The 22253-nt window shown below is 39.7% G+C and overlaps 2 protein-coding genes across 5 annotated transcripts in view; one reads left to right on the top strand and one right to left on the bottom strand.

The window, feature by feature from the left end:
• Positions 1-22253, bottom strand: part of MGLL (monoglyceride lipase) — a 133203-nt gene that overhangs the window by 98910 nt on the left and 12040 nt on the right. For 3 of the 4 annotated variants that reach the window (XM_026093079.2, XM_064518982.1, XM_026093080.2), the window contains exon 2: positions 13211-13340. In XM_026093079.2, coding sequence (XP_025948864.2) covers positions 13211-13229 — 19 coding nt within the window. In that variant the 5' untranslated portion in view covers positions 13230-13340. Of the gene's footprint in view, positions 1-13210; positions 13341-13444; positions 13636-22253 lie in introns of those variants that run through there. The other variant, XM_064518981.1, reaches the window with a different exon arrangement.
• The window catches only part of KBTBD12 (kelch repeat and BTB domain containing 12), a 30715-nt gene that overhangs the window by 3750 nt on the left and 4712 nt on the right, over positions 1-22253 (top strand). Inside the window, exons 3-4 of the mRNA XM_026093077.2 lie at positions 1918-2068; positions 13465-13662. Of these exons, the coding sequence (XP_025948862.1) occupies positions 1918-2068; positions 13465-13662 (349 nt within the window). The remainder of the gene's footprint in view (positions 1-1917; positions 2069-13464; positions 13663-22253) is intronic.

The following is a 22253-nucleotide window of genomic DNA, read 5'->3' as shown; positions in this document are numbered from 1 at the left end:
AGCCAAGAATCATTTAAAAAAAAAAGATTCACCTGGAAAACACATGAAGCTGAAACCTGCCAATCAGTACTATCTGTAACAATACATGAGAGTCCAGGTTTATATATAATATGGCTTGAGATGAGCAGATTAATATGAATTGACTAAAAACTATAGCTATGTAACATTAGCACATACCTGAGCAGATCAGAACAAATTAGCTAAAGCACTCAAAAAAAGTACTTTAAAACCAACACTGCTGAGGGTGCTGAATTCTTCTAGTATCACACAGCTCCTCGCATTCACCTTTTAGATGCTGCAATTGTATTTGTGTGACTGTCACAGCTGCACTATGAAAGCATATCGGTTTGTTAGGTCAGGAGTTTATATTCAAGCAGCACTGAATGTTCTGTCAATCCTTAACAAATACTAATGATGCAGCATTGATAGAGTGCTGTAAATGTGTGTGTCCATTCACAGGACATAGATAAATACATGTTCCCTTCCCACTCAGACTTTGCAATTGAAATAAGACAAGACAAAGTCAAGCCAGGACATAAAATGACAGCTTAGGAGGGCAAGGACTTGACTCACGGCAGCACTACTCCGGTTCTGCGTTAGTCTATCCTCACTGATGCCAGTAGAGTTAAAAACCCAAGTGTACTGGCTGTGAATCAAGCCCTGGTAACTGGGGGCTCTTAAAATGGCAGGAAGCATCTGGTGAGGGCTGAGAGGCAGGTTTCAGATCCTTGAGACAGACAGCAGGGACACTTATTTTTTCTGTATATAAAGAACACAGTGTGCACTCTGAGATGGTTCACATTAAAGTTACCACAAAAATGAAGTAGGATGTGGATTTACAGCATGTCAAATGGTGTCTGCTCATAAGCTTATACTTACTCTGCGGTAAAAATGACACGGCTTTCCCCTCTTTCAGTGAATACTGAATTTCAATGTCTCACACTTGCAGAGACAGGGCATGCCCACGGGCACTTACAGGGGAGTAACCAAGGGACTATATATTTACTTGCCAGTTTTCCTTCTACTATCTTGTCCATCACATCAGTGTTGGAAAGGTTTTTTGGGAAAGGAAAAAAACAAGCAAAGCAAGAACACATATAGCAACTTCACAAGTAAGCAAAGTAGTTCTCTCCTTTTCATTATCTCTGCGTGAAATCTTTCATCTTGAGATTTTTCAGAGCCCTGCCCCACGGGGATGGGGTTATTGCTTACATTCAAAGTTACCATATCAGAAAACACAATCTTAGTTCCCTGTGCTATGCCAAAGAGGGAGAAAAAGGGGGAGAAGATTAGAAAGAAAAAGAGGAGTAGGAGTGAGTATAAAAAGTATAATATGGTAGCAATGATGCAGCATGGGGTTCAGAGCTTATCATTAAAACTATCGAAGGAGAAGACACAGCAGTTGAGTGACATTACACTGTTTAGGTTGACTAAATAAACATGCATGCTAGTTGAGAATAAGTTATGTATTTAAACAGGCCTGAGAAGGGCCAGCTAAGTACTTCACTGAGACTTGTGGTACAGTCTGAATAACAGCGTAAATACAAATTCAACCTCTAGCAGGAAGAAAAAAAATCTTACAGAAGGTTTTCCTTTCATTATCAGGACTTCACAGAGGCCTTGTAAAAGAGGTATGTCCTGTCAGAGCTGGACCCATGAATGTTTTGTTATTACCCAAATCCTCAGCTTTATTGCTACAGAATATAAATGGCCTGTTATTCATTTGCCTTCTACAATGCACTTCCAGCCACAAGTCATGGTACTGTTAAACTGTAGTGAGTATGAATCATTTCACAGCTAGAATTGATGTGTTGATGTTATTTATCTGCTCAGCTGTCTGCTGTGATTAATTGCATGCAGGCGTGTGCAGAGGGCTCCAAATGTTGTATTATTATATGGCTGTCATATTTCATACAGATGGATCTGCCTGACGATGAGCTGGATCGATTAAGTAACAGAATGTTTCGGTATGACCCAGGCCAAGACAAATGGACAGAGCGCGCACCGATGAAGTACTCCAAATACCGCTTCAGCACAGCTGTAGTCAACAGTGAGATTTATGTCTTGGGTAAGAGGAAACAGATTTTTAACAGATAGCACAATGACTTTTTCTTTTTTCCAGCAATTTGCCTCAGTGAAGTGAAATATCTCACCCTTTGCTATGTACTGTAGGAGAGAGTATGTTGGACTAAATGGATAGTATTTTCTGGGGCTATTTTTTTCCCACATAATTTCTTCCTTCCTTAGTTCATGTAGATTAAATTAGTGAAAGATTACTGCTCTGGATTAATGTAACAATGATACCTTGCTTTTTAAACCACTTTTCTTTGGAGTACCAGTGTGCTCTATAACTAATAATGAATTCAAAAAGATGGGTAGAGAAGCCTTGTTAGCATCATTTTACAGATGAGCAATGAAGTAGAGCTGAAGTAACATGCCCAGCATCATAAAGGAATGGCACAGGGAAAAGGAGAATTTGGATCTCCCAGTCAAAACCAAAATTATTTGTGAATTCTGAAAAAATTTAATAAATCATTCCCTTCTACTCACCCCAGTGCAGATATACTTTTTTGGAAAATCTAAATCTTTCATTTTGTCATTTTTTTTAAATGACAGAATTAATGACAGAATAAATATTTGCACAAACTCTGTTCCCAAAGACCATTCCAACTTCTGTCCAAGCCAACAGAAAGAACATCACTTGTTTCAGAATGCTAGCAAACTTCTCAGAAAACAAAGACAAGCAAAGGATTTTTATGAAGAGAAAATGATTATGTAAGGCAGGAAAGGGTGGATGGAGAAGAAAGGCATTGCGAGCATTGGGAATGATATAGAGAAAACATTAAAGAGGCATCTTGGAAGGAAAATAGGAACCAGAAAGGTGACTAGGAGAATGAGAGAATTATAGCTAGAAGCATGACTGGAAGGTGCTTGAAGAAGTGGGAGAGAAGTTTGTACAGTTGGCTAATCCGCAGGTGAGCTGTGGGTCACTCACACTCTTCCATGCCCCAGGGTCTTGAGGGCATGAAGAAGGCAGCAATTACATCAGTACCTTTTAATCCCTGCTGCTTCAAATCACTCCTGCTTTCAAGCTTATCAAAGCAAACACAATAAATATGGTCTTATCAAATTAATACACTTTTTGTTTTAGGGATGTTTTTGTTTTGTCTGGGTTGTTATTTACCATAGATAATGGAGAATGTGTTCCTGACATGTAACACAGAAGGCATTTTGCAGAAGGCTTCCTGGAGCGGTGTATTTAAGAAAGGTGTCTTTGAAGCAGCAGAAGGGGAAGACGGCTTTAACACTGCATTTGTCTTCTTTTAGAGACACTTCTCTCTCTAAAGTGGCTTAAGCCAGACACAGAGGCACAATCAGGAGAAAGGGTGAAAGAGGCACACATGCAAAAGAGTTTCACAAACAGAAAATTATTATTGTCAACAGTTACTAACAGGTGAACTTCAGTAAGCTGTTAAATAAAGCAAGAGCTGGCTATTTAGGTTCAAAGGTGCTTTGAAAATGTGGAGGTTTAATTCTCTTTAAAAGGTTAAATATTTATCTACTTATTTATACTGAGAATGATGCTGTAATGGGCAAGCAGAAGCAGCAGTCACAGTTGGGAAGAGAAAGGCTCTATTCAGGCGTTTCAGTAACAAGCATTCTGAGATCAAGACCAAGAACTCTGTGATGACACAAGAGAGTCAGGGAGGAAAAAAAGGAGCTGTCTTGGGATAAAACAGGTTGACAGTTGTCTTCACAGTAACCCTGATACTGAAATATGGAAAAGCAGTGGCTAATAAGGAAAACTGCATCCATTTTCTTCCCTCAAAATCTCACAAAGCAAGAAGCGTATCTGAATGAATACAACAGTGAAATGTACAGATTGTACACAAAGCGTAGTTTTAGTCTGAAAAGTGATTGTTAAAATGGCATTAAGGAGTTCCAAGTCTATGGTCTCTTACAGACTTTCACATGAGTTTCACTAACATAAAAAATAAAAAGCCTCATTTTACTATGTATAGCTGCCAGTGCTGCTCTTTTCAGGAAGCTGAATATTGACTTGAATTCTTTCTTACATGCCAGTCAGTACCAATAATAATTTTTTGGTGAGAAGATCTTTTTTAAAACTTTTATTGGCATGTAGGCCACAACAGAATCTAATCCGGTTTCCCATCACATTGCTGGTTCACACACCTTTCCATAAGCAATCCTTATTTGAGCAGTCCTAGGGGAGTCAACGCACTTAATCCTGTGATTAACAGTCTGCTGCACTGGATCCTTTACTCCTGTCACTAAATATGACTAAGCATATGCAAGGCCAGTGTCTGATCTCAGCTAGAGCAGTGTAAATTTGGGGTAATTCTACTGTAATGAACAGAGTTGCTTGTAATTTATACCAAAGATAACTGAGCTCACAAGCTGCTCTAGGGAGCAGATTTTTGAGAAAGACTGTGCTATTTTTATGATGGCATTTCTCAATGTGCCTCTGTTCTAATGTTATGTCCACTGCAAGGTGTAACTGCAGCAAACGTAGACCTGACTGAGTTAACTTCAGGTAGCACGAATATCGATTGTGGGAAGACTTTTTACACACTTGTAAATGGCCAACAGGCTCAAAAGCTATTAGAGGACAGACAAAATAATGCAAACACAGATACCCACCACACATGTACCAAGCGTAATTGTATAAGTCTTGCTTCCTTAGGAAATCAAATAAAATTAGAGCTAATTTTTTAATCAAAAACCAAAGCTGATACAAAGCCAAAAATGATTTGTCAAAAAATTCTACCTTTGAATATGCTGTTTTAAATCTACTCGCAGCTGCATGGGTGAAACTGAGAAGACTTAAATATTAAAATTGAGAAGACAATTTGGCTGGTAAATTTTAATGAGCATGGACTGAAAATTCTGTAGAAGAGACTCTAAAGCATTTTCAAACACCTCTCATAATGATGAAGCAATTTTCAAAAGAATTCTGTTTGGAAAGAGCTTTACAGTCACTGATACTGGCATCTTATTCTGCTGGTACCACACATGGTCTCATCTCCAGCTGTAAACTCACACATGCCAACTGTAATTAAAATCTTACGTGGAAAAGACACATTCCATGCTTTATTCATGGTGACAAGTTCTTGTTACCTTGTGAATTCTCAGACTGTTGGGCTGCGAAATGGGTACAGTTTTCCTTTGGAAACAATTGTGATGGTATCCCAGGCTGGGTGGACAGACAGTTCATGACATCGAAAGGAACATATTGAAAGCGCTCTTAATCTGGCTGATGTAGTACTTCATCATGCAGATAACATTCATGAGAGAATGAGAATGGAAAGAACTGAAATAGATATTGACAGACCAAAGAATAGCAACTGTCATGAGAATGGTAAAACCACTGCAGACTGTTCAAAGCTATGGATCCTTGGGACTTCGCACCGTTTCACAGGGGATGTCGAGCACTGTGGGAGTCTAGAAAGATGCTGTCAAGGCCAATTTGTTTAAAAAGACACATTCTGAAGAGGATCACAGCTCGTAGGTTGTCCTCACACAGTGATCTTAGAGGTGTCTATACTCAGGCACAATGGCTAAGCTTTTTTGCTACAGATGAGAGAGGGACTTCTGTGGAGTTTCTACCATTGCCCTTTATACCGCCTCTCCCTCCAAACGGGGATTCCATATAGATGGGCTGTGTGTATACAGAACTTGAATACCTAGCAGGCTTCCACACAGTCTCAGTCATGAGACAGTCAGTGAAGTGGCAATTCAGAAGCATGGCAATGCTTGGATTCCCAAAAGAATCACCCTCGTTTCAGATCTTACTTGTTCCTTGTGTAGAACAATGTCTCCATGGGTTTCCTGTAATCTGCACTGATTTAAAAAGGTCCATTGGGGTTTTCTGGGGACAGATGAAGGAGAGGAAGGGAGGAAGGATGAAAGCAGGAAAATGAAAGATATCATCTGCATTCCACAAGGACCAAATCCTGCTTCCCAGAAGTAAAAGTATAAAAAAATGCATAGCTCTAGCTGAGTACATGAAGTAGCATTGCAGAGAGGCAGGACTTCTTTTGAGCAACTCTTGAAAAGTCACACATATCTTTAAAAAAAGTAAGACTGTCATCTCTTTCAGGTATGGTCTCTGTGTACAGTTTGCACAGTTCTCAGCACATGCAGGATTAGGTGAGACTCTAGAGCACAAATGAAAAATCACTGCACTAACTTGATCCTCTCTTCTCATCTCTAAAATAAGAATCTAAGTTCCATCACAAATATGAAGCAAAAAGCATAGGTGGATCACTAACTTTTAATAAGATACCATAACGGGTTCTTTGATGTACAAGTCTAATTTTTACTCTCATTCATATAGGTGCAAATTTGCTGCAAGTCTGCTGATTTCAATTGTGTTGTGCCAGATTCATTTTGTTCTAACCGAGATGAGAATCTGACACTTAGCCTTTGAAGTGTTAATTTTTGAAGAGTCCCATTGGTGCAGAACATAGAGTACACAGTCACTGTCCAAAAACCCTTCCCAGTCTAATTGCCACCTCCAGCCTGTAAAACTCTAATGACCTAAATGGAATTATTCTAGAGTTTCACTGATGGAAGGAAAATGAGAAATAGATTAGAGTTTTTTGTCTGCATAATAGCATTGTTCGGGAACCTGTACCATGAGTCTTTAATCAGCAATCCTGCAATATAATTGCCTGTTTGTTGTGTAATGTTCCTAGAGAATCTTTTGCTATTTATATGGTGTACATAATCCTTATAAGTAAAGGAACAGTATTTCCTGAGGCTCAAAATCCTTTCTCCTATTCATCCCATTTGACTGGTCTTAGCTCTCTCTCTCCATATTTTCCCAGGAACATAACCATATTCGTTAGAAAGCCCAAGAAAGAGCAGTATTGTGTTCTTAATGACAGAGGCAATTGAGATACTTTTGGAAGAAAACCAGATGGGAGGGCTCTATTTAAGGTCATGCATTTTAATCTCTTGCTTAAAAAAAAAAATCCTTTGCAGCTGAGTCTCTGAAAACTCATTACAGCTGATGGATAAATTAGGAAAAGACCTGCCAAATGAATTAGCTTATACTAAAAAACATCCAATAGAACTACTGTCTCTGAAATATAGGTCACTAGCAAAAATATTGTATCACCATGACAGCTTTAACCATGTGTTGCTTTTATGTTATATAATACCTGTTTTATAAATAAGAACATACAGAAGGACTTAAATAAGAAATCCTATTAGTAAAGATTTAGGAATCAAAGAGTTTTTGTTTATCCTCCTTAGCTTGGCATCCCACCTCATTAAAACCTGTTTTTTCCCTGAGTTCTTGCTGGGAGCTTCTTTTAAAAGTTTTAAGCAGTTAAATGAGGTTCAATTAAATACTGAATATCTCCATCATAAAATACTTATTCAAATATGTACTTTGGGGTCTCTCTGGAATGGAAAGCTTGTGTAGGATGGACTAGAAGGAGACATTTTAGCTTTCATGCTTCAGTATTAACTGTGTGTTTGAGTAACATCCTTCTTCTAAAATAGACATGTCTATAAATATGCTTTGGACTTCCAACAAGTGGCAGATAACGGGTCTGATTCTGCCCTGTTATACCTGTACAACAGTCCCTGTAGAGCTAGTGTGCAGGGAGGAACCAAAGGCAAAATCTGGTCTGATACATGAGATGAGAAATGCTCCCTATTCATTTAAGGATTACCAGAGGAAAGGAGAACAAGGCATTATAGGAGGAAAGAAGGAGCTGGAACTGAAGCATTGACTGTGTTTAGGAAGACAATCATTTGGTTTTCTCAGCCCTGTTTCTAATCAATCTTTTGCTCTAATGTCCTCCTACAAGCTACATTACATCACCGGCTTTGCTCTGTGATAGTAAAGAATGACAGTGCTTCTCATTTTCATTTTCGTAAGTGCCTGCCAGGGCTAGCTTTATTGCTCCCTTATTTCTCCATGAAACCAGTTATGCAGCCCTGCTTTAAAGAGAGTGAGAGAGTAATGTAAGTGCTGAGACTCTCAGCTTGAGTGCTGTTAAAGAGTAATGAAGGGAAATGTTACATAAGAGATTAGTGCTATTAAATCTATTGTGCATTCCAGAGATCAATTTAATAGTGAATTATTTTATGGGAGGAGAAGGAGAGCAGAAGCTTAGATTTCACTTGCTTATTTGTGAACTACTCCTTTTTTCACTCATCTTCAGTTTCCTTTAATAAAAATTCAAACAGGCAGTAGTAAGAATACATGTTGCTCAGTATCCTGATCTGAGGGCTTAATCACATGGCAAAGAATTACAATGTCAGGGCTCTGAGGGCACTGATAGGCCTTAATTACCCTGACCAACCTCATCTGGGGCCTTCACCCACAACCTCTGCCCATGGGGCCAGCAGTGCCCATTTAAGCTAAGGCCTGGGCATTCAGTCCCTGCTTTGTTGTCTTGCCTTTGCCTGATGACTGCTGGACCGTTGATAGGACCTACAGCCATCACTGTGCTGCTTGCCTGCCCCTGGTGCTGCGGATCTGTGCCCTGATGGTGAGGTCATTGTGTGGCTCACCTTCCCTTAGGGAACAGCCCTGCTCTTGTTGCTTTCTGACCTATTGCCCTAGCTGAGAGACTGTAGGTTATCTCTAATTTTAGCTGTCTGCTTATGGGGGAATCAAATTAAAATGTATAAAGTCTGATATTCAGGGGTCCTGATCGCCATTCCCCTCTAAATGAAGTATATAGGCTCTTTTCAGTTTTATCTGGGTCATGAACAACCTTGTAGGTATCATTTTGGTAAGCTATCCTGTCTATACACTGTGCACTGAGCAATCTAGATTTGGATCTGGATAGTTAACCTGAAAACCAAATTGTCCAGGCTGGACCTAGTTGCCGGGTAAATCTAGCCACATGAGGGCTCAGTTCTTATGGATCAGCGTAACTGTTTAGTACTAGCATCCACTTCTACAAGTGTCAGCTCCAGTGATGCAAATGAAGTCACTGGGCAAGTGCAGGTAGGAATTCCCTATCTCTCAGAACTTAATTATGTTAGTCCCCTCCTGTAGATACAAACACATATACGTATGGCATCTTTAAGGCACTTATCTCCTTTGCATCAGCTGAACTAATTATTACTAGGGATGCTACTTACCACTTCACAGCCTTCACGGACTTTCCCACTCTTCTGCTGAAAGGGTGTTCTGTTATTAGAACTGATGTGATTCAAATTGCATTTGGTCTTCTCAAGTAAGAATGTAAGAAGGGGGAGGCAGCTGACCTAAGGCAAAGCAATATGTTTTGCCTTCAGCCAGTTATGAACAGTGTGTGGGTATAGCAAGGCACAGAGTATCTCATTGAAATTCTGAAGATGTAGTAATCACATCACCTACCTTGCTTTGCCTTCTTGCATCAAAGGCTTGTCTTTTTATCCTGACTTCTTAATAAAGATCGTATATTGTATTTATATATTTATTTTACTAATGGAGCTTCATGTTAAATTTAAAACCCATTAGAACCACTGCTTACAGAGTGCCCTTGAAAGTATGTTTCATTATGGAATCATCCAAGCGTGATATGGAAAGCTCTCAAGCATTAATGGGTTTGGGAACGCAAAGGTGGCATCTGAATTATCTCCCAGGGAAAGCAAATAACATAAAAAGCCTAACATGTTGGAAAGGTGTATTTGTAAAGGGGGAACTGAGTTCTGGGATTAAATCCTCTTGTGTGATGAATGTGAAAATGACAGAAATGTTCAAAACTCCCAGTGAGAAATCCATCCCTCCTTGCGCAAAGGACATATAATTGGACTATGTGCAGAGAACAAAACCAGGTGGTGTTGAATTCACCTACTCTGTTTATGACAAGAGAGGTGAATGTGGGTTAATAATGTGAGACCTTCCACAGTGTCCATTCCAGTTCTTAGGCACAAGATAGCAACTGCTGCCCTCCTGAACACCTTTTGGGACTTCTAGGAGGTTGAGACCACAGCATTTATAGTTCTGGGTGGTTTAAGGTACAATCACAAGTGCAAAATTCCAAATACACAAAAATGACCCCTCTTGTCCATGTATTTTTGGCAGATCACTCAGCATAAGAGTCTCCCTCAAATGACCTACAACCCTCTGCTCTTTTTACTGCTTGCTTTCTTAGCCCTTCAAGGTTGCCTTCATTTCATGCAGAGGCCCCTGTAGGAACAAAGCATAAACTCTCTTGTTCAACTGTTCTACCCAGAGAAAATAAAATAAAATAAAGAGAATCCTCATGGTCTTAACTGCAATGCCATATCTACATTTGTACTTCTAACGGTTTCACAAATCTATATAAAGAAGATGGTAAGATAGGATGATCCGGGCCTTTGGGTGACTGAGTGCAAAGCAGGGTGAATTGCCTGCCATGTGAAGTTTCTTTTTTTTTCTGCCAATTTGAAGTCTTGCATGGTAGACACGTTGTAGATATGATGGATAGTCTGGTTAACATGAGATGCCTCCACTCAGTTGCAGATGTGGGTTGATTCAAGCTTCAGAAATTTTCTTGCTGATTTGTGTATTCTGTTCTTTGGAAGAAGGCTTGAGACATCAGTCTCCACAGAGAGGGGGAAGCAATTGCCTCACAGGAGGAATCCTGAACTACCGCATCCGGGAATATGGCAAAGCAGTGCTGGTAGAACCTAATATCTTCAGATTCCTTTGTTGACAATATTTCAATGTTAGCATTGCTTTAAAAGAGGAGAATGAAATTCTTCTGTGAGTTTGATTTCTCATTGTTTGGAATAGTATTTTTTTAAGCTTTAAAATTTACTCCCATCTGATTTTCTTCTCATTTTCTATTTGCCAAGAACTTAGTTTTGTGTTTATTGTAAAATTAACCTGAAACTGGATTTACCTCAGACGGCTTAGGGTGTAAATAAAATGGAGATATTTTATACCTTCAGGACTGTCCCTCTCTGAGTGTAATAGGCTTAAAGGAGTTAAACTATTCAATGAAGGTTTTGTAAATGTTTGAAAACATAAGGTAGCTCTTAAGCTGTTGTAAAGAAGCTCCAATAGGTCACTAAAGATTATTTCTCTAATAATTATGCAACGAAAATGTTTGAAGGCTGCTCCCCTGGGTTGCCAGCTGAATGCCTTCATTAACTGGTGATGGTTAGGACTTTTTCCAGAAGTTACTAACTGTGCTGCATCTGTACTGTACCTGATTACCTGATTATTTCTATTCTTCCCCAAGTTACTATGCCCCACAATTACTGAACTTTGAAAATGACAAAAACAACATGTACTAAGAAATAAATAAAAATCAATTATGCTTCTAGAAAAGTTCTGGGGCATTTTGGCTACTGGCACCCATGAAATGATAAGGCAATCAGAAAAGCTGTTCAGTTGACTCTATGCTGTATGTATGCCCTAGTTGGTACCATTCTCCCTCTAATAGAACAATATGCTCTTTCATTCTTCAGATGAAGACCCTGTCTGCAGGTGAGTGGATATTCTTCAGCGTAGTATAGTAACACCTGAGATAATTTTAAAACAGCTAGCTTGATAACCAGCAGCAGTCTGTATTTGGCACCATGGAGCTATCTTTTGAGCAGATTAAATTAATCTGTGGGGAGCTTTAATATCATTGGTTCCCATTTAAAACTGTCTTGGGTATCTCTCTCTAGGCTATGCTCCACTCTGTAGTCTGTACACACCCTGTTGGCAAATTATCTTGCATGCTGTAGTCTACTATTGAGATTCTACAAAAGGATACTATAGAATCAAAAAGACTTTAGGATAAGCAATCAATTATAGCCTTTTCACTGAAGAATTTTTCTGATTAGCTCCTAAAACTTTCCTTGACAATGTCGTCCATCAAATTCTGAGCTGCAGATAAACACAGGATAGGTATCTGGAAAGTCCCAGCTGGGTTAGAAATGAGTTTTCTGGGTGCCAGGGCTCTCAACTTATTAGACTTTAGTTGATCGCCTTCTTTGAGTGATAGTTAAACAAGGTGATTGCCTACCAAATGAAGATGCTGACACTGGATGTTGAAGTAAGCGCTATATGCACGTATCAATTCAAAATTCAAATTTTGAACTGGATCAAACACCAATAAGTTCTGCTGAAGGAAGGCTTCCCTCTGATGATAATCGACACTAAATTTGGTTCTAATTTTGCTGCTCTGATGCAGGGATAAGTGCTTTACCTATCCCAAAAATACAGGTCTGGAAAACAGTGGAGGCAAATTCAGAGCATTATGGTCCCTACTTACATGTTGCCTCTTGCAAATACCTTTGGAGAGTGCATAAAATGTTGAAAAGGAGCACAAGCCAAATTAAGAGGTAGATGGAAAACCATATATGAGTTTAACTTCAAGCACTAGGGATTCATTTCTCTGACAGATCATCTTAACAGCACTGTGCTGGGGCAATGTATTTTAAAAGCAGCCTCGCCAACCTTGCACAGGTTATATTTGCAGTCATTCCCTTTTCCATATGCAGAGGTACAATTACATGCAGTACCATCCATTTGGGATTTGCACAATTGAGCAGTCCTACAAGTCTATCTGGAAAGCTAGCCCTTCATGTGGAAATTGCATGCATATTCCTGTCATTTTATATTTAAAAGTGGTCACATACACGCACATGCACAAAAGAACTGCTTTAGCATGCCATCAGTGCTCATTACATGGTATTGTATCCATTGGCACAGACGGAAAACCTGCTAGGGTATGTCAGCATATTAATTCTGGAGAACTAAAGGCTGTGAATTCAAAACCTGGATTTGATCACTGGAAAGAACTTGGAAATGCAATGTTTACACTATGCTTTCAGTGTACAGTGTTTGCAGTGTGCCCTGAGATTGCAGATGTAACTGCAGCCTGTTGCAGTATGTCCCAGCAAATGAGAACTGGGATCTGTTTCAATCCTGCAGACAGACTTCAGGCATTCTAATTGACCCTTCCACTGTATGATTTGTCACAAATGAATCAATTGGCACTCTTGCAAATTGGACAATTTTGTTTCTTGAAGCTGACTTCCCTTGAGAAAAGGATGAAATCTTTTTCATGTGTTGAAATAGATGCAAGCAAACCCAAATGATCATTGGTTAACAAGTCTGAGTGTCAAATCCACTATCAACAGTAACAGAAGAAAATTTTCATATAATGCAACTTAATGCTAGTGATTTGTCCAGCACACAGAATAAGTAATTACAAGAATTTCTACTGCATAGTCAGAAAACAAGACAAAATACCTTTGCTTTTTGAAGACATGCTGCTTGTCCTCCTTTTGATACCAAGCTTCAGAAAGGTGCTTGCTTGAATGTCTGTAGATAATGTGCAGTGACTTCTACTTTGAGTTTACTTTCTAGCAAGCTTTTAGAGCTGAAAAAGGGAAAAGAAAAGGAGTGCAATGAGGATATGTAAACAAAAAATAATGCAACCAATAACATATTTTTCAGTGAAAGCCTGTGGTTGCTATAGTTCACCTAGATATCTTCTTTTGCAGGAGGAATTGGGTGCCTCGGTCGTGACAGGGGACAGACACGGAAATGTCTTGATGCAGTGGAGATTTATAATCCTGATGGAGACTTTTGGAGGGATGGGCCTGCTATGCCTTCTCCTCTCCTCTCCTTGCGAACAAACTCTACAAGCGCAGGCTCTGTGGAAGGGAAGCTGTACCTCTGTGGAGGATTTCATGGAGCAGGTACTGAAATGAGTTTCCTTACATAGCTCAAATCAATTTCACTGTGAAACTGTCATGAATTCATGACTTAATAACCCTGTCATCAGGTGGTGCAGGCATGCTCTGGAACCACAGCGCCGATTCAGCCCTTTGGACCGCTGACTCCTAGTGTCAATATGAATTGTGTTCCAACCTGTTTGTCCTTTGGTGATTTCCCCCACCCCTCCCCAACAACAAAATTTAAGGGTGTTTGTGATCTGCACTATAGCCGTCTACATCTATGGCCTCTACAGAACTCTGGATCTACATCCAGAGCTACTGAGATCAGAACCTTAGCATATGTTACAACATTAAAGAACTTGGGCATATTTTTCTAGGATGAAGGCATTATCCAGCTGTCTTTAGCCAATGTATCTGGCTCTGTCTATTTACTTACATGATTTCCATTATCGCTGTATTGAAAGAGCTCATGTATTTAATGAGTTCTCTGGGTAGGGAACTGAGGTACAAAGACATGAAAATTCCAGATCCAATGATTTCAAATAATCCTAGCCCTACGATCACCCTTCTCCTTTTAAGTCTTCCAGCTCCAACTGTGCTTGATTTTGCTCTTTGTATTGCAGCTAACTGTACTTGCATAGGTTTTTGTGGATAGTATTTACTATCTAAGTCTCCACAATTGCTAACCATTATTGTTTTTGCTATAAATGCAAAGAGTCTCTCAGAACACACACACTTAAGCTCTCCTGCTGTAGCACCTGCTGCCCAATTTCCTATCTATGAGAAAGCAGTAATACAGATATATTGTCACTGCTAATAAATGTCATGTCAGGCTCACTGTTGCTCAGAAAGTCCACACGGTATCACTGGGTGACATATCCTTCATGTTACACTGGAACCAGTTTCACTGACTTTTACTTCTATAACAAATTCTAAACTCAGAGCTGTTGTACACTAGAACGATGATTGCTTTCCTGTCAGTTCACAACTCGCCTCCCCTTTCCTTCATTTGTTATTTTTTGAAGAAGTTGCTTCCTGAAAACAATTGTATGGCTGCTGCCTAAAAGGTATGTTCTTGTGTTGTCTCTGATGGAAATCTGTGACCGCAGAACACTTACGGATATGATACAGCATTGTGCTTCTACGGCAAACATTGTGCCATCATATTTTTCTTAGGAGTATTTGGGGAAAAAGCCCAAAGTCAGTCGGTATAAATCACAAAAGGCTGATCACTGGCATTGGCAAGTGAAGTGATTTCATTCAGGATGACTAACAAATTAGTATGAAATCTTCTGAATAAGGTAGCTTCAAAGCCATAAAAACATTCTCTGTATAACACCAACATGTTTTGTCACTGAGTCATGTATAAAGAGTGGTAGTACTGGGAGAGGTTGAAAGTCCCCTGTGGATTTCAAGATGGCCATCTTTTTTTGTTTGTGTAATGCCAGCACAATAGAGTCCTGATTCCTGACTTCGTTATTACAAGCTATACAATTATGTGCAGAACTCCCCTGCACTAAAAGAGTATTATTTAGATTGCAAATCAAAAAGTCAGAGTTCGAAAATGCCAGTTTTGCAGTTACCTATGCAACCTATTCTGAACCCCTGTGTGCATTTGTATACTAGTTAAGAAATAGTTTGTGATGTGTTATTAGACATTGCTATGATGTCTATTAACAAGGGAGCCAAAATAAGATTCTCTCTGGCAACTGTAAATCAGATATATCCAAATGTTTAAGGAGCTGACAGGAAGCAGTGCCTTAAAGACAGGGTTCTTAATAGGACTTCCAGTTTATTAAAGGAAAGGGATTTTAAAATCTTCATAACAATCACAACTTCCATTTACCATCATCAAGAAGGCTTGCACCCTAAGTCACCTGCACTGGACAAAACATTTGCTGTTCCCATTACAGAACTAATGTCCATAGGAGAGAATTAGCAAGCCAGAGGCAAAAATGGGTGGAGGTCATATGCTAAGCCTAGAGATGTAGCCTGCTTCCCTTCCTGGACCCTGTATTCCCTGCATGTTGGAAAGATGAAGGATGTGGGTGAATGATGGGCCAGATGGCCAGAGAAGAGAGGGTTATTGGTATCATATGGGACCTTCTAGAGGATGGCTCTTTCACAGTTACAGTTTTTCAGCAACTTGAAGATATTCACAGAATAGCATGTGTTGCTGCTGCTTTAGCAGCAGATAGGGTTATTTTAGAATGTGCTTGTTGCTTGCTTTTAGTTTTTTGGGTTTCTTGGCATGCCACTGAAATTTTTGTGAGGGAGGCAACCAAGAGAGGATATTCCAGTTCTATAAAACATTGTAATTTAGTTTCGACCAAATGGTGATTTTGGAACAAGCTGGAGACACAGCTGTAGTCTGAGTTTTGTGCAGGCTGAACTCTGAAGGGCTGCTGTGAACCCTGCAAGTATGTTTGCTTCTTTAAGAGGAGGGGGGAAAAAAAAAAACAAACACACTTCTGCAATGGGAAGTCTTATGCAACATACATAAGGGACAGCAACCAATTTCCCATACGCTATCCATGCCCAAGTCCCTAGCTTCAACTTGCCTTTGCATTTACTCAAACCCACTCGATCCAGCAGTGTGAAAGCTGGCCTACTAAGGAGGCTGTGGCATCTTCATTTTACTCTTGTATACTCCATGCTGTGTATGCCTTTCTGTGTGAGTATTGATCTAAACGGATAATCAGAGACATTGTACACAAACGTGAAGCTGAAAAGCAGCTCTCAACTGCCTGAAAGGCCTTAAGTTTGAATGGAAAGACAAGCATTACTGCCCTCTCAGCTACCATCACTGTGTGTCCCATATAACACCGCATGAAGTTTTGTGGTAGCAGAATTCCCATACAGCCCTCTCTCAAGTCTTTGTCTGTTTGAAGGACAGCTGGAGTAGCATTAATAGCATCCCCAAGAGCAGAGGAAGAGAAACTGCAGCTACTTAGTCTGCCAAAGGGAAGCTATCTGGCCAGCTCAGAGTAGCATTTGAGTAATGCTGAACACAGCCTCTCTAAAGGATGAGTGGGCCCTGAAGTGTTCCCAAGCTTCATCAATGGAAAGCTTCCTCTGAATCACAAGGAACGGTGTTCAACATTAAGCTTTATTGATGGACACAGCTTGTGAGAATTCCTCTGCTGAGGTTTCAAGGTATAGCCTTGTTTGAGGCCTGGCTGTGAAAGGGGAGGGGGGATTCATTCAGCTGAAGTTTAGACACTTATGAAGTGCCTACATTAGGAACTTGGTCACACTATCCCTGCAGCATATAGAGAAGCACAGGCACTTCCAGAGAGAGATTCAGGTATTAAGACCTTAATACTCTTAACCTGCTCTGAAAGACCAGAAGGCAATTCAGAACGCTGATGGTCTGACTTGTCTCTTGATTGTCAGTGTTTCTATGAGAATATGAGGGATCCTAAGTTGTCTTACCTAAAACAAACATGCTAGGAGCTTGGTGACTATGGTTAGATGGTAAAAAACACTGAAACCTGTGTGCTGTATCATTAGCCAAAAAAACATATATCTGTCATGATCATGACGGGTACCCAAAAAATCATTTCTGTTTGCTTTGAATTCCAGTTTTCTGCTTTAATATGACTTGCAAAACTTCACCTTTTAGCCAGTAGTTTACACAAATTAGTATTTCCACTAAAACTATTATTAACACAAATTAATCTGCTTGTCTCTGACACTCAGCTCCAGTGCACATAGTCCAGTGTCACGAATGTTGCCTGTCATTTGTCAGCAGTATTATAGCACTCGGCAAAATATTCAGAAACATTTAAAATGGTTATTTTTGTCTATTAGTTTACAGTTTTGCACAGAGCACAAACACTAATCATTGTTTGAATATTCAGAATGACAGAATAAGCAATAGCCAGCTAGTTTTCTCCTAATTGTTAAAATATGTTGCTGCATTTACTGCCGTAGCTACAGATTTTAAACTAGCCTTTGCAGATTGACTGCACAATGTTCTTGTTGACACATTTTCCTTTGCCTTTACATGGAGCTAAAATCTGACACCTGCACAGGTTGACAGCTATTAATGTTAGTCTGGGTCTGGCAGAAGTAGTCTCATTAGTATGCCTCACTGAAGGATATGGTAAGCAACTGTTAAGGTATGCAGCATTACACATTTATAAAATGCCTGCCAGACTGGGCTCCCTTTTTCTTTGACCATTTCTTTGAATTATAAATATTTTTCTGGTTAAACTAATGAAGGCAACAGGGTGTGTCTGCGTTTGCTGGGACTGTTTTATTTGCTTTCTTTGTTAGCTTATTGGAGGCACAGGTGTGTTGACTTTGCATTGCTGCACCACAAATACGGATTTCGTGGACTGTTTCTGGAGACTGGATGTATGGGAACAATCACTGGGAGTCTGATTTTTTTTTTTATTTTAGTTTTAGATTATAGATGTTCGGCCAACTGCCTGTCTCATAGATTTGAACCCATAAATCCAAATCCAGAGTTAATTTTTGACTTGAGGACTTAAATTAAAAGGCTCTTTACAATATACCTATGTAACATCAGCTGACGTACAAAGCAAAGGGACAACTACTTCAGTTCAAATAATAAAATACTTAACAGGTCTCTATCATTGGCATGTGCCACTTAAAAGGCCTTATGATTTCATCAACTAACTGTGCTTGATGTGGAACTCTCTCTCTGAACTGGCAGTTATGCCATTTCCATCTCAAATACAGTTTATAGCAGAGAAGATGTGTTTATAATTTCCCTACTATATATTGAAGATTTCCATAATGTGTTTAGCATCACCATCCATTCATTTGTAGGACCAGAGCTGCTCAACTCAATTCTGTTATTTACTTATCACTGATATGAAGCAGAAATTCATCTTCCACTCAGGTGGTGGTACATGCGGTTAGAGAGTCGGAGAAAGGAAATAGAGAAGAAACGTGTCTGAATTTCAAAGACAAGAATCTATCTTGTCTTTAAAACTGTAAGTCAAGATAGTTGATGCTCGCAAACTCCTAGCTGTGTGTTGTGATTCTACAAAAAAAAAAAAAAAAAAAAAAAAAAAAAAAAAACACCCTACCCCAGATGCATTTGCTGGCCTCTTCTTCATTTACATAAATTGTAATCCATGCATTGGAATAGAAGCTAGCTTGCGGCTGTGCAGAACCATGTAGTAATTACTAGATTCCAGCTGAGCTAATGAGTCTATATCTCCATGCCATCCTCTCCCAACAGTGGACTAGCTTAATAGTTATTTATTTTGACTAATCGGCCATAAAGGCTGCTCCCCTCAGTCTCATCCATTGCGTAATTTAGCTGGAGAATCATTGTTATCCTTGTTTTTTTTTATTATTATAGTGGTTATGGTATATTACTTCAAACTATCAAAGAAATATCAAACAATCAAACTAAATTTAGACATATTAAGGAGCTTTGCACAGTAAATACTGCACTTGTGAAGTCTGGGGGATGAGGGATTGGAACAAAAACTGTTTCTCAAGCACCTTGCTATATTCCCTGTTAAATAAAGCAGAAGGGCAAACTCTTGGCTGCCTATTTGCAGCACTGTTTGTTTCTCTCAGAATTTACTGGGCAGTGATGAATAATTAAAGTTCCCCTGCCCACAGTTGTTACCATTTGAATAAATACTCCCATCAGTGAAAGGGATTCAGGGTCCTGTGTCTTGCTCAGCACAGAGATCTGCTGCCGGCTGCCTGATGTGCCGCAGGCACTGCCCCATCTCTCCAGCCTGCGTGCCGAATCCACCCGGAAAGCTGCCGGCCGACCTTTCGCCCACTTCTCCCTGTGCCCCAGCGCGAGCTGGGAGCCTGTGCTTGGAAACCTGAGGGCCAGAGAGACCTCTCTAGCTCACCCTCTTCCCAGGGAGGGCTGCCGATTTACCTGGCCCTCATTAGCCAGAAACTCGCTACAGTAAATAAGGCCAGTATAGGTCAGGATGAGCAGCACCTGCTCACTTCAGATCTAAATTTGACCCAATATCTGACAGCGCTGTATTAGTAATTCAGTCATGCTTCTTACTAAGGCTCATTTATAGCTCATAAAGGGTTAATAAATGATTAATAGATATTTTAATGCATTTTAATTAATTGCTGGAGAGGTCAATAGGTTGTTTAGAAACATGGCTTACAGCCATATATGACATCTTCTATTGTGTTCATAACTGCCTGTCATGCATACTGTCTAAACGTGCTTTATATAATCTATTAATAATGTATTAACCCATTGTAAAGCATTTAGAAACAATATCTTCGGATGGCCTGAACCAGTAATTCTTGTTTTGGTCTTGTAATCTTTACTCATATGAATGGTACATTGGCCTCAAGAGCACTGATCTTGTTGCTATTGAAATCTGATTCTGCCATCACCTTCAGTGGAAGCAGGACCGGCCTCAGAAGATTATCTCTGAGACAGGCCTACCTATGAGCTGTAGATAACTAGAAAGATTTTAAAAGCTGTAAGAAAAACAGCTGAAATAACTGAATTAGAAGTTCCTTCCTACAGACCCCATTCTCCTTTATCATTTTCTAAATTTTAATATATATTGATTTGTGAGTGAAGGGACTGACCATAAAACTATGGTCCTGAAGAATTACACAACAGAGCAAGAGGATATAGGTCTTGTCTATGAGAGTGAGTATCTTACCTTACTCCGTGTAGGTGCTCTGAAAACAGTAAGCTGCCACAGTTGTAAATTCAAGTCCCAGCCTGCCTTCCAGTTTTCGCTGTGTCTGGTGGGATACACTGGCTTGATGCTTAACACCATGAAGGCTGGCCAGCATGTTAAATAGTCAAGCCAAGTTCCCTCTCCTGTGTATTCTCTGTGTGTTTCTGCCCACAGGCATAGATGATGGATGTACTTGACCCGGCAAGGGGTGTTCTCTGTGCTATGCTAGCAAGACTGGTAGAGTTAGCGGGTGGCTTACATAAGCAAATGGGATTGAAGGCCAGAGACCTGATGAACTTATTCTTTTTCCTACTGCAAATCAGGAATAAGTACATCTGATGCTAATGATCTAAATACACTTTTATCTCATTGCAACACAAACTTGAATTCCCAAGTCACCTAACTTTATATCACGTAATTATGAAAGCAGCTATTAGTGGCAAGGAAGATACATAGCAGAGGCTCATCTCCTCCACTTGAAATTGTTGCCTGCTCTCTGGTACAGATAATGGCATGTGAAAACAGGTACAAACCAGTACTGGAGGCTGAGCTGCTTCAAGGCAGCTCCAGTGTGGCTGTTAGGTGACAAGGACCAGGGAAGCTAGAGAAAGAAAACCCTAAGTATACATTTTCTGACCAGTTCGGGGACTGGGCACTGGCGAGCACCTAGTGATGGCTGAGGGTGCTCTCAGTGGAAAGAGGAGAGCAGGCAGTTAATAATTTAACCACTAGAGCTTTAGCGGCTTTTTTTTTTTAATCGATTTATAGCTGAAGAAGATAAGGCATGCTAGGAACTGTGGAAGCTAGAAAGGTAAAGGTGCTGTGACAACCTGAGAAAAATGCCAGGACTGATATCAGCAGGAGCTTGGGAAAGCAGTCTGTGAGAGAATGTCCCAGGGTACAGAGTTCATGGACAGGGACAGCGTGACACCAAGGCTATGCCAATATTACACAATGGGACTCCACGCAGAGGTACCTGGCCCTGCTCTAGACAAACTTGGTTATGTACTGGCTGCCATACAATATGTCAATGTGGCTATGCTGCATCTAGCACCCAGGTGAACTTGTTCAAAACTACTTGGGATACTTCTCCCTACACTGATGTATGCAGCGACAACAGGACTTGTGACTTGGCACAAGTCTCAGTATCTCTGTAACTGCTTCCTCATCCATAAGATGGAGGAAACTATACCAGCCCACATCAATGGGCTGCTATATGAAATGATTAAATATTGACCACATTTGAACAAACTTGCCACAAATTTAAGTCCAATGAACTGAAATTCAGCATGTGTTCTTTTTTCCCTGTGAGTTCAATGTCCTGGATACTAAACAGGCTACAGTAATGTGAATTTCTTGGTACTGACTTAACAGTATAATAGCTGTATGGTTAATGGTCTAGATGGACTATAGATTTTCTACCTGCTTAATTCTTTTATGTCTGCCTTCCCTTAAAAAAAACCACCATTAATTGTATTGGAATGTTAAATTACAAATAGGAAAGAGAAAAGAAAACCAAAAGAGACTAAAAGTCACAATAAAATACTATATTCACAAGGGAAAATAGTCTCCTCCCCCCCCCCAATTATGTATGGAATGCAGTTTAAAAAGAAAAAAGAAAAGAAAAAGCAGATCAAATATTTATAATGTTGCCTGCAGGCATACTGTGGATCTTTCCATGTATGGTCCATCCTGATTTATGGTCCATCCTGATTCAAATAGCATGAGAAAACATACAACATAAAGTCTGGCCACATTTGGGGAGAAAAGGAAATTTGAAAATAAATCTTTAAAAGGAAAACATAATTGTGTATATGGAGTGAAGGCAATCACTTTACTGAAAATTAATATCTGCATATTCAAAGAAAAATTGTGGGAAAGTGTTTTGTTTACAGACCAGAGTATAAATGAGAATTTAAAGATAAGACTCATACATTTTGCTTT

The sequence above is a fragment of the Dromaius novaehollandiae genome, chromosome 12 (assembly GCF_036370855.1).
Source record: "Dromaius novaehollandiae isolate bDroNov1 chromosome 12, bDroNov1.hap1, whole genome shotgun sequence".
Classification (NCBI taxonomy): Eukaryota; Metazoa; Chordata; class Aves; order Casuariiformes; family Dromaiidae; genus Dromaius; species Dromaius novaehollandiae.
This window is presented reverse-complemented; position numbering and strand designations above follow the sequence as displayed.